Source organism: Mya arenaria, chromosome 7 (assembly GCF_026914265.1).
Source record: "Mya arenaria isolate MELC-2E11 chromosome 7, ASM2691426v1".
In the NCBI taxonomy this organism is placed as follows: domain Eukaryota; kingdom Metazoa; phylum Mollusca; class Bivalvia; order Myida; family Myidae; genus Mya; species Mya arenaria.
In genome coordinates, this window is record NC_069128.1 from 66,316,188 (window position 1) to 66,329,821 (window position 13,634).

The 13,634-nt window shown below is 36.8% G+C and overlaps 1 protein-coding gene across 1 annotated transcript; it reads left to right on the top strand.

Annotated features, from left to right (window-relative positions):
* Nucleotides 1-3,684: 3,684 nt before the first annotated feature.
* LOC128240890 (uncharacterized) lies at nucleotides 3,685-12,351 on the top strand. The gene is made up of 6 exons (XM_052957876.1): nucleotides 3,685-3,720; nucleotides 5,508-5,612; nucleotides 6,449-6,605; nucleotides 7,186-7,281; nucleotides 9,044-9,160; nucleotides 9,634-12,351. Exons 2-6 carry the CDS (start codon nucleotides 5,538-5,540, stop codon nucleotides 11,367-11,369), a joined length of 2,181 nt encoding a protein of 726 aa, XP_052813836.1. The 5' UTR covers nucleotides 3,685-3,720; nucleotides 5,508-5,537; the 3' UTR covers nucleotides 11,370-12,351.
* The last annotated feature ends 1,283 nt before the right edge of the window (nucleotides 12,352-13,634 follow it).

Here is a 13,634-nt window from a genome sequence, read left to right on the forward strand (position 1 = left end):
TGAACCTCCACCAACAGAAAAGGCACACATCAATTTAACCATGACTAAAAGACCTTTCGGCTTAGATTAAGAGAGCAGTATGACCCAGATAAACGACCCTACGCATGCCCTGTAAACATTAGCTCCGAAGCCAAAAAGAGAACATGGCAAAACGAGCGAAAGCCACTTCCGGGCTAAAGCGGACGCGCTGATTTGTTTTAAAAATACAATTGAATATGGATATTTTCAAAAATCGGGGAATGTAGTGCCGTGTATGGGTGATGATACTTTACGGAAAACACAGTTTCATATTTTAAACACAAAATCTGCATAAACTTCGTCGCCCAACATAAAAGGTGTTTAAACATGAAAAAATCGGCCGTATAATACCATGTAAGTGCAGTAGCGGTCGAAAAGATAAATAATGCAAATATTCAATAACAAATAGCTAAAACAGGTACAAGAATGGTAAACTTGGGCCGAAAACACAGTCACGCAATTTTCTATTTTCACTTTGTAAACAATCAATCGTTCAGCTTATACATTCAATAACTTTTTTGTAAAGGCATCTAGAAACATAGGTTAAAAAAACCGAGAGACGCTTACACGTGTGGTCTCCGGGTAGGCGTATTTATATTGCGAGAAAGGTGATATAACTTACTTACCAGGTGAAAATACATCCTTGAAACACCGAAATTCCTTTCCACGCCGCCATTTTTTTCGGCTTCACACAATTTCCCTCATTTAAAATTCGGCGAACACATTTCACGTTGGACCCCCTGGTTTGGCAATATTCCAAAATTGTCATTTCGACATTTGTTACAGCTTAAAAAAACTTTTGAATGTTGTAACTTCTACTATAAACGATTTTATGCTCATTTTTCAAGATATATTAGAGCGAAAGTGCTAGTCGCGGGGCGAAAGAATAGCGGGCAGAAAACATAAGTCCTTACTCTTCTTCATCGCATCGTTTTTATATATATATGTCACACCAGCCGATTCACATGCAGGTGGAACACATATGGACAGTTGTCAGGGTAGAACTCTGTAACAGCTGTTGTTACACCTGTGGACATATGTTATTCTGTTAGGATAATAGGTTTTTTCTCATTTTTAAATACCAAGGGACAATACTCTGTTGACCTTGTCATTTAACATGGTGTCGGTCAACCTTTTAAGCATTATGCAGAAGCAGAAAATGGTCTTTGTTGGTTGACACTTGCTGCAAGGTCCTACGATTTCGTGTGGCAGCACATATGTCAGGGTAGAACTCTGTAACAGCAGTTGTTACACCTGTAGACAGATGTCAGGGTAGAACTCTGTAACAGCAATTGTTACACCTGTGGACAGGATAAAACTCTGTAACAGCAGTTATTACACCTGTGTACAGCGGTCAGGTTAAAACGCTGTCAAACCAAAGGTAACACATAAGGAAAGCCGTCAGGTTAAAACCATACCACACCAGTCGTAACACCTGTGGACAGTAGTCAGTTTAAAATTTTGTTAAACAGGTCGTTTTACCTGAGGGCAGCTGTCAGGTTTAACCCTGCCATACCAAATGCTACACATGTGAACAGCGGTCACGTTAAAACCCAGTCTTACCTCTCGATGCATCTGTGGACAGTGGTCAGGTAAAAAAGCTGTAACACCAGTTGTTATTCCTCTGGGCAGTGATTAGGTAAAAACATTATCACACCAGTCGTTGCACATGTGGACAGTGGTTAGGTTAAAAACTTATTACCACATCACACCAGTCGTTGCACATGTGGACAGTGGTTAGGTGAAAAACTTAAAACCACATCACACCAGTCGTTGCACATGTGGACAGTGGTCAGGTTAAAACCCTTTCGCACTAGTTGTTATACCTGTGGTCAGTGATCATGCAGCTAAAAACACGTTGCATTTGCTGACAGTGGACAGGTTAAACCCTGTCACAGCAGTTCTTACACCTGTGGACAGCGGTCAGGTAAACTCTGTATCAGAAGTTGATACACATGTGGACAGCGGTCAGGTTAAACCATACCACACCAGTAGGTGCACCTATGGGCACTTGTCAGGTTTAAGCACTATCAAACCAGTAATTACACTTGTGGGCAGAAGTCAAGTTAAAACCTTGTCACACCAGTCGTTAAACTTGTGGGCAGAAGTCAAGTTAAAACCTTGTCACACCAGTCGTTACACTTGTGGGCAGAAGTCAAGTTAAAACCTTGTCACACCAGTCGTTACACTTGTGGGCAGAAGTCAAGTTAAAACCTTGTCACACCAGTCGTTACACTTGTGGGCAGAAGTCAGGTTAAAACCTTGTCACACCAGTCGTTACACTTGTGGGCAGAAGTCAAGTTAAAACCTTGTCGCACCAGTTTTTACACCTGTGTAGAGCGGTCAGTTTAAAACCTTGTCACACCAGTTATTACTCCTGTGTAGAGCGGTCAGTTTAAAACCTTGTCACACCAGTTATAACACCTGTGTAGAGCAGTCAGTTTAAAACCCTGTCACACCAGTTATTACTCGTGTGTAGAGCGGTCAGTTTAAAACCTTGTCACACCAGTTATTACACCTGTGAAGAGCGGTCAGTTTAAAACCTTGTCACACCAGTTACTACACCTGTGTAGAGCGGTCAGTTTAAAACTTTGTCACACCAGTTATTACACCTGTGTAGAGCGGTCAGTTTAAAACTTTGTCACACCAGTTATTACACCTGTGTAGAGCGGTCAGTTTAAAACCCTGTCACACCAGTTATTGCACCTGTGTAGAGCGGTCGGGTTAAAACCCTGTCACACCAGTTATTGCACCTGTGTAGAGCGGTCGGGTTAAAACCTTGTCACACCAGTTATTACACCTGTGTAGAGCGGTCAGTTTAAAACCTTGTCACACCAGTTCTTACACCTGTGTAGAGCGGTCAGTTTAAAACCTTGTCACACCAGTTCTTACACCTGTGTAGAGCGGTCAGGTTAAAACCTTGTCACACCATTTATTGCACCTGTGTAGAGCGGTCAGGTTAAAACCTTGTCACACCAGTTATTGCACCTGTGTATAGTGGTCAGTTTAAAACCCTGTCACACCATTTGATACACCTGTGGACAGTGTTTTTGTTAAAACCCGGTCAAACCTGTAGTAACACCTATTGTCTGTCCTACCAGTTGTTACACATGTAGACAGCGTCGAGGTTAAACACTGTCACATTTATTAATTCACCTGTGGACAGCGAATAGCTTAAACACTGTCGTTCCGCCCGATGCACCCATGGACAGCAGAACATATTAGTTTAAAATACCCTGTAACACCAGTTGTGGACAGCGGTCAGGTTTAAACCGTGTCGCACAGCAGTTAATACACCTGTTATCAGTGTCAGAATAAAAACTGTCAGACCAATTGTTACACCTGAGGACAGCGGTCAGCATAAACCAGTCACAGCAGTTTTAAGGCTGTAGGCCGCTAGGCCTGCAGACTTTTATAACCGTATCTCGGAAATCGCATCGGCAGATCGCCATAACATAGCGATTGAAACAGATTGCTTACTAGATATTTTCGATGTAAATGTTAATGTGATACGCCCGTGCGCGCATTAATTCGTCAAATTTGGCGATGGATTCACGACGAGATCAAGCCATAATTGAACTAATGGTTTAGAGCAATCCAGTTCGACCGTTTTCCGTTCCGCATTTTAGAATCATTAAGAAATACTCTTCAAATAGAAGGTATAGTGTTTTACGTGAAAATACAAAACTAACCAGATAAAAGGTTTGTAACGTACGAAAAAAACTTTTTTTTAATGGACCCTTGAAATAAAACCTTTAAATTTCACATTTCCACCTCTTTAATTGCTAGTTTCTTACCACTCGCGGGTATTTAAGGGAATCGCTCGTGTTTTTGGACACTATTTTTTTGTTTTGTTTTTTGCATCTGAAACACTGATATTATAATTAATTTACTCTTTGATACCGGAATTCCAGAAAATCCAATTCAGGTATTAAAAAAAACCTGGATATAGAGGGGAGGGAACCCAAACTGGTACAGGTTTGTTTTTAGAAAACTGACACTAAAAGTTAATAAAATCCGCTCGCCCACAAGGACTGATTCTCATGGAAGTTAACCTCTAAGCCTTTTTACTGAGTTGCATTACTAATGCTATTCAAAATTATGGACTACAAAGACAATATTTCAGCATATACCAACATTTGTCCTGCTTCCAGTATCTAACACTATTAGTGATTTTGCAACACTTTATGTCGTCATTAAAAAGTGCATTTTATATGAGTCCTTTTTAAAGGCAAGGCCAGGTCTAATAAAGCGTTAAATATGTGGTAAAATCTTGCTTATAAATCTGGAAAAGTTATGTGGTTGTTTAAGGATAATAACCCTTTATAAGAAATCAGCACAACTCCTTAGAATGTTAACCGTCTCCGTGGCCTAGTGGTTAAGGCAACAGCCTATGGAGCGGAAGGTTGTGGGTTTGATCCCTTGCCGTGTCATTACGAAAGACTTAAAAAATTGGAACAAGTAGCTCCCTTCCCTGGCACTTGGTATTTAAAGGGTAGTGCTTGGAAAAGTGGTGTACCCAGTACTGGTTTAACCCAGGAAAGTTGTACCCGTGTATTGGTGCTTTACACCTAGCACATAAAAGAACCAAGGAGTCTCTTCGAAAAAGAGCTAGGGTATCACACCCGGACTTCTTGTATCCAACCACTATCTCTTCCGATGCTATCCCTTCAGCAAAAACAGAGGACCCCATTGGAAATAAGTGCTTGCACTTTCGCAGGATATCCTTCACAGCAAGGTTGAAAAAAAAAGATAATCTGCTTTCCAGTGTGTTTCACTGCAAGCATGCTCCTAGCCTGATGTCTTGGTACGGTCTCATCTCTAGCTAGGCTCTGGTTTCCGGTTTTGTCACTTGGACAATCTGGGTACCAATATTGGGCGATACCATAATGGATACTGTTTTTCTGGTTAGGGACCCCTTTTAGCTCTGAAGTGAAGGTTTTTCTACATTCTAGACTTGAGTAACACAGTAACATGTACTTGAGAAATACTTGATATTTTCGAAATAAAACCAGTGACACACTAATAAATTTTTATTTGGATATGCAGACCTATTATAATGGTATAATATTATAGAATGAAGTTCCACAAAATTGTAGTATTTCACTATTTGTTTTTATAAATTTTGTATCAGTTTAATTTTGTATCAGTTTTCAAACAATTGTACATTTATATTACCCTGTCATAACAGTTCCTACTAAGAATTATTTATTTGTTAAAACAATATAGATTTAAATGCTGATGACATTCACATTTAATAAAGGTTATCAGAGAGCTGTTAATTGCAATGTTTTTGCTTTAAAAGTAAATGTCCCAATGAAAGGTATTTCATTCTAATAATATAATTATATATATCTTTACACTGATAGTGAAAACCAGACTCGATTCTCGACGAATTCCAAGAAAATCAACAGATTTTTGTCAATTTTTGATCTTAATATTAATACCATATATTCCTAATAATGCATTATTAATCCTTTCTATTTCAGACATGCCCCTCTGATTTGATTGTAGATGAAATGGATGTTAACTGGAGTAATTCGGAAAGCCAAAAATCTCTGAGAACTGTCCTCAAATGGGAAATACAGCATTTGGTAAATCATTAATGGACCATATTTTGCTGTAGATAAAAAGCTGGGATATACAAAATTTAGGGGGGAAATAATGAGAAAAATCAGGTAAAATCTGATATCCTTTTCAAAGTATAAATTTCTTAAATGATCTTTCTAAAATCAGCCAGAAATGGACTTGGAATTATTTTATATGAAGAACTTAATGTGTATGGTTTAATAATTATGTTATGCAGGCAATAATTTGAATGATTTTTCGTGGAGTATTACAGCATACTATCCACAGTAATATTCAGTATTCCAAATTTATCTGACATCAGTGTGTCAATAAGAAGTAATTGAAAGTGATAAGGTCAAAGTAAACAAAAATCTGATTTCACTTCCAAAAAAAACAGGAAACTAAGAAACTTTTTGTAGCATGTCTGTTTTTTTGGAGAAAAAAAGTGGCATTGTCTGTTTCATGCAAAAACTTTTTAACTTAAAAAGAACAAGAATTCAGACTTCAATAACTTTACTAATAATTGTTTTTCCAAACTTTACTTTACATATATATGCAATACCCTTCAAATTGTTTTTCAAACCTTCACTATATACATAATTATGTGTACAGTTGAAATCCCTTGGCTTGATATCACTTGGATTGATGTTCTCGTTGGCTCAAACTGGATGTAAAGGACTGATTTTGTTTTACTGTATCTAAGCATTCCCGCTTGGCTTGATATTCGCGAGGCTCGAAGTATTTATACGGGTCCCTGGGATATGAAGCTAACAGGTTTCGACTGTAAACCCATTAAACAATACAAAATATTATATGAGGTCACTACTCACTAACCATAAATTTTTTAACAAAAACACTTCAGCTTCACCGGCTATCAGAAACAGGGGAGGAAACTCTTCTTCTGACTGCCAACACTCGGGAATTCCACGTAGCTGGTCTGGGGTCAGAGAAAGGTTGTGAATTCCTGAACTCGACCAATGTTGCTGAAATCAAGTCCAAGTTTCTCAGCTTCTGTACAGGTGATTATGATTTGAGACTGGAAGTTAATTTAAACAGGGTCTGCTTGAAATGTTTTGCTACTTAAGGCTTATCTCCAGTCTGTTTCTGGGTTTGCACAACCTCTAGAGTCTGTGGCGGTCAGCTATGCTACGACTATGACTTGAATCAGGCTCAGAACATTCATCTTTCACAATCTTCATTCTGGTATATTACATAGTACAAGTACAAACAAAGAAACATTTCACAAATATCAGATATTATAATTGATGAATATTTGGGTAGTGGCCCCGACATGGTTAGTGAAAACTATGTCAGAACTACATGTAGCTGCCTTGAAAGAGCAGTAAAAAGTGTGTTAGCATATTGCGGATGACTTGCAAAGATTTTATCTGGGCCTCTCAAATTATGCCGCAATGATGGTCATGGAACTTGTGTATCTTACAGTGAATGCTATGTACACACTGTCCACTGTTTCATTAGCTATATAGAAGGAAACCAGAAATAATATCTATTAAAGGGATCTTTGCCTTTAACACTTCTTAAAGGATCTTTTAGGTTGTAACTCTTAATCTTATTATATTTTGAATGGTTATTTTATAGCCTGTGGTGATGACAGTGATGACAGTTTCCCATTGAAGTATTTCCAGTGGGCAAGTTGTGATGTTGCTACAGCGCGAAATACCTACCTCAAGTCTAGTAAGTTGGTCAATGATAATTAAATTTAGCCTGTCTGTTTTGGGAAGAAAAAGGTCAAGGCAACGTCACAGTCTTGGTATCATAACCATCGTGCAAACACTTCAACACCTTGGCTATAACTCTTCCCTTAAAGCAACTGTGCACCAGATGACCAATTTGCAAGAAAAAAAGAAAATTGTCGAAAACTGACATAAACTTGGTATTTATTTGTACAATGCATTGAAATTTACTAACTGAAGTACCACATAGTTTACAATTTATTTAAGTTTAGCAGTTATTTCGTATTTTTCCATTAAAATAGTTTACTGGGTATGTCTACCTAGTAGAATTCATTCCTTATGTGTGATTGGCTAGTCGATGTTGTCACGTAATATTACCAAGTTAGGTATAAAGCTTATAATATACCACTTGTTTAGAGTTATCCTTCGTAGCTCAGTGGATACAGCGCTCGACTGTAATTTTGGCGACACGGGTTCGAACCCGGTCTCAAACACAATTATTTTTACATTTTGGTACTTTTTTTTACAATTATGATAACAAAGCATAACACATTCTATTAAAGAATTGTCCTGAGATTCATTACAGAAAAAAAACTTTTTTTTGGTGCCAATCTGGTGTACAGTCCCTTTAAAGATATTGAAATGAAACTTGGTACACATGTTGCCATAAACACAATACACTCCTGTATACCAAGGCCCATGACTCTGGCTCTGATAATTGCTGGATCATGCATGGTGCTCTTGTTCTAGATAAATAGAGCTTATGTCAATTTAGTCTGAAAATTTCTTATCAAGCAAGATCGACTCAAATCCATGAAAAACTGTCTTCCTGCATTTTTCTTAACACTGTAAAAAAAATGAAAATTTGTTTGCATGAAAAGTTCTGGCATCAAATTTTAAAAATACATGTGCTAGTCCAGAATTTGAACAAGCCCTGAGAGTTCTTTACCAGTATAATTATTAACGAAAACTAGGTTATTAGTATGGGGATGTTGTTGGGTGTACGGGCTGGCATCTAACATGGGTTTCTGCCCAATAACTTAAGCTAGCATTGATGGATAGTGATGGAAGTTGGTGTGTTGGTAGCTTATGTAAGGAGCTAGCTTGGGACTGTTGGTTTGTACATGTAGGTAGCTTATGTGAAGAGCTAGCTTGGGATTGCTTTTGAGGGAGTGGGGTCAAAGGTCAAAGTTACGAAAAAAAAGAAGATAAATGGTTTCTACCCAATAACTTAATTTAGAATTGGTGGATATTGATGAAAGTTGATGTGTAGGTAGCTTAAGAGCAAGTTTGGGAATGCTTTTGAGGTGGGTAGGGTCAAAGGTCACAGTTACTAAAAATAGAAAAATGGTTTCCGCCCAACAACTTAAGTTAGAATTTATGAGAACTAAACACATAAGAAACCTACCGTAAGTTAACTACAGTAGTTTTCAGTGATGTCAATTTTTGATGAAAGTAAAGATAATGGCTGCTACTTTTGCCTCATACAAGAAATTAATTGGCTATAAATTCTGATTGCCCATATTAAAATCATGGTTTCCTTGCATTGTGGTTTTTCTAGTTTTTATACTTTGGTAACATGAACAAAGTTTTATTGAAAACCCTCTGAAACTGGTGGTTGTCTTGGCCTAATAAATGGAAACCATAAGTAACCAATTATGCAATGCAACAATTGGATACAGTTACAATTTACTTTTAATTGATAGTAAAATTATGATAAAATGAAAGTAAATTATGACAAAAAATCTGTGCTATTATTTCAGTCAAAAGGAAGAGAAACAGCATACAAGGGTCAGCTAAGAGAAAGAAGTTGGCACCTCAGCACAGACTTTCCCATCAGTTAACAGGCCGTAACCACGGACATGGTGATAATGCCCAAGGTAGGGCTATCTTTTGATACATGTTTTGGCAAGTGTGAACCTCTGTCCATAGAAACTAGTTTAAATACCCACACTGAATCCCACTACTTAGTTTGGCATGTTAGTAAGCAAACCCTTTAAGTAGTGCCACAATGAATAAACAGTTTCTTGTTTTTATACTCCCAACCTGAAAAAAGGGAAAAACAACACTTATGACCACTACAAAGGCTAAAAAAAATTGTGTTTTGACTACTTTTGTGAGTTTGTCAGGATAATAAGCTATTTATCCATTGTTGCCTACTTTTATAGAAGTGTTATCTTTTTTATGATTGTTAAGTCATTAAAAATCAGAACGACCTTAACGTCTGAAAGTATATTGTGATATACATGGAATGTAATAAATTATTATAAAAAAATATTGTGACAACAACAAAAGTTTCTTCTGTTTAAGTATAATATTCATGGTTTTACAAAAATATATTTCTCGTTTACAGAAATCACAAGAAGAAAAGGTATTCCAGTCAAGTGTGAACCACAATTTGAATCTGAGGACTTAAATTTTGAGCAAGAAAATTGCTTGGAAAATGAAGAAAGTGGGGTTGAAAATGAATTAATTTATAACAGCTTTAGAGAGAAGTTTTTGAAACTAAATTTTCCTGGTGAAAATTCTTATTCTGATGATCAGGGCTCGACCCATAGGAATGCTACTTGCCGGAGTAATGCTACTTGCCGAACGAATGCTACCTCAATTTGTGAAGGAGAGTGTAAAGGATTGAACGAAAATGATGTTGAATCTTTCGGTATTGTTCACACAAGCCAAGATATGAAGGCATGTTCTAATAATGACAATACAGCTATGGCCTGTAGCTCTGGAGAGAGTTTGTCTTTATTAACTAACAGAGATGAACATGGTATTAGCTCCCTGTCAGATTTTATGTCGCTTATTCAAACCTCAGAAATAAGTGATATTCCGAAAACATGTCAAAATACGAAATCTTTGATATCAGTTCTCAAGCCTAATTTACATATGAAAATTAAATTGGACTCAAGTGGTGATTCGCCTGTAGGTAAAGGCTATAAAACACCAAAAAAGAAGTCCCAAAAGAAATCGAAATTGAGAAAGAGATCAAAGCAGTTATCCCCTTTTAAGAGTAGTCGAGTGGTTAAGCAAGAATCAGAACTTGATTCCAATGCTGTCCATGTAAAGCAAGAATTTGATGACATGGACAGTTACACAAATAACAATGATGAAATGGAAACCGGTACTCTTACTTCACAATCAAATTCAAGTGTTAAGCAATCGCCTTCCAAATCGAAACATTCCAAATCTCGAAGACCTGTGACTCCAAAATCACTAAAAAACTTCAATGCTGACATTAAAGATGAGCCAAGCTCACAATCGTATGTTCGACCCCCTGGAAAACTGTTTAAATCTCCAGCAGTAGATGAGCCATCCCATGAAACAGCCCTTTTAGATATTACCAAACTAGCAGTAGGAAGGTACCAATGTCCTGTTTGTTATTTAACCACAAGAGATAGACACGATCTTAAGAGACATCTTCGAACTCATTCAAAGGAGAAACCATACCAATGTGTACTGTGTGATAGGAAGTTCACCAGAAGATGGGATTTCGAAAACCATCTCCTTCAGAAACACGGATGCTCGGACGCACATGCTTATAGATCTTATACAAAGTCACTTCCGACTCTGTCAAATGATGAATCATACAGTAAGTTTGTTGCCATGCTTTTGAAGGGTATTCAAGAGGGTAAAACTGGGTTGGATCTATTAGTTGAAAACAATGGTAAAGACGTGTCGAAAACTACAAAAACTGAGTCAGATTTGTACCCAGAAAATGATGACAATGAAGATGAGCGACATGATTTATCTGATGAAGAAAGTGAGAGTGATAATGAGGGAAATGAAACTGACAACCAATCAACAAAAAAACAAACAGCATTAACAACAGTTCCGAGTACTTTCAGTGATGAGAACTTAAATTCAAACAGTGCAGATTTGGAACCTGATCCTTCGTACACAGAGAAGCTTCAATCAAAAGATCCTGATGAGAAATCGTGTGCGGAAGATTCAGATACAAATGACAATGGAGACTCTAATGATACAGAGATCGGAGGGTATTTGGCCTCGGATCATGAAGAGAGCCCGAAGGATGTGGAGACCAGAAACTTTCATGGTTTATTTGATATTAAACAGGACATGAACATCTGATCAAAAGGTCACACATTGGCCAATTCAGATCGAAAACTGTCTTTTATTTATATATTTAAAATTATTTATTATTCACGACTGAATTTCCAAGAATAATATGTGTCCTTTTGACCTAGTTGTCAAGTGACGCTATCACGCACAGGTTGTGTTTCTACCCTCTGCACTCTCAACAAACAAATAAACGATCATTTATTTTCCATGTACAGTCGAACCCCGTTGGCTCGAAGGGACCAGCATAAATACTTTGAGTCTCGGAGAAATCGAGCCAAGCGGGAATGCTTATGTTTAGTGTAAAGAAATTTGTCGAGCCAACGATGAAATCGTCCTAAGCAAGTTGAGCTAACGGGGATTGACTGTATGTCAAACATCTTCTCATCGTGCTGAACCTGCTTATGCTGACAGTGAGCCAATTGTTCAGGGTCTGTTTTCACTAACATATTGAGTCTGAGTTCAGACTTGGGGTAAAAAAAAATTTAAAATGTTTCAAAATATCTTTAATATAACTAATGAAGAAATGAAAATAAAAGGCAAACCTGATTGTAGAACAGGTCATTGTAACGCATCTTAGCTCCAATCATAACAAATTTAGATCAAAATTAAAATATAGCTTTTCTGAATCTGAGTCTCGAACTCCTTCTGGAGACTCAGGCCCAGTATAAAACAACTTGTGATCTGTTGTATTTTTAACAAGATTTAAGGGAATGTTTCAGCTGTATTTTTTCATTTAAACATGGGAGCACATAATCAATTAAAAATATTTCAGCCTCGAGAGTCCACAATGATATTGTGAGCAATCTGCCTAATATGCCAGTAGGCAAATATAAACTTCCCAAATATTTAACTATTTATAAATTTAAAATGTGTACAGTATTAAGTTGGTATTTATTATCCTGTTACTGTATCCAGTTTGACAGTGAACAGGTTCAGCATAATTGTTCAGTTTATTGATTCAAGTGGTGTATTGCTTTAATAATAAGTAATAAAAAATAATCATGTACATATGACTTTTTTATTGATATTGGATGTTCTGTTAAATAATACTGGTTATATTACAAGTCTCTTCAAAAGGAATAAAGTCCATGTACCGGGTTTTCCTTCACAGTCTGGCAGTAGCGGAGACATACATCTTGTTCCCAATTTTCATGAAACTTCATCAGGAGAAGTGTATACTGAATCTAGTAATGCAGTTTCAAAAAGAAGTACTGTATAAATGATAAAGAATAAAATTGTTTGTATTCAATGGTTATACATCATGAGATAGTTACAGTACACAATTACGCTTTTATTATCAAGGGTCATTTCTCTATGAAAATCTCGTCGTCAATAATAATAATTATGCAGTTTCATTGGTTCCGAATGGCATCTCTTCTGAATCTAAGACAATGATCTTGTATGACCTGATGGTTTATCAAAAGTGAGTATACAATCAACTAGGACAAATAAAAAACAAGTTTCTCTTACCGGCCAAAACGGTTGTCTCGAAGAAATAAAAACTTAAAATATATATGCGAGTCAGTTTTAAAGAGGAGCTCACTAGGTCAAATGTTCAATTGATTGTGTTGAACCACTACTCAATTTTTGCTGGATAAATTCAATAAGAATTGTAGGAATGGAAAATAATTTTTACCGCAGTTTTAAGCCCCTTTACCGTAACTAGGGCCCAGTCCCTCATCCTCAAAAATAATTTTCCGGGTTGCGACTTTTTTGCTGTTGGAACTATCAGATGTTAAATATTTTTAGCTCATCTTAGTTCTCTTAAATTAAAATTGGTCTTGGTTATAAGTTGTTAGCCGCGTTTTGCTAAACACAGAAGCAGTATAAGTTGTTAGCCGCGTTTTGCTAAACACGGAAGCAGTATAAGTTGTTAGCCGCGTTTTGCTAAACACAGAAGCAGCTACATGTAATGTTCAGTTTGACTCAAAACACATCGTCAGAATTTAACACTTTGTCAGAATTTAACACTTTGTCAGAATGTTTATTCCCGTTATCCTGGTCAAGTTTTATTACGGGCAATGTCTAATCAAATATAATTTTATTTAAAGATGCAATCTTACTCCCAAATAAGATTTACCACAATTAATAATATTGTTTTAATTTTCCAAAAAGGATGGATAGATGTCGTAAACAATGGTTTTGATGAAGGATACAGAGTTAAATTTGAAAAAAATTAGCATAAAACACGGTATTTCTATCCCATGAGACTGTAGTAGACCACAGTAAATCTTTTAGCATTCACCAATCATTTAATATTTTTTGCGCTTTCTG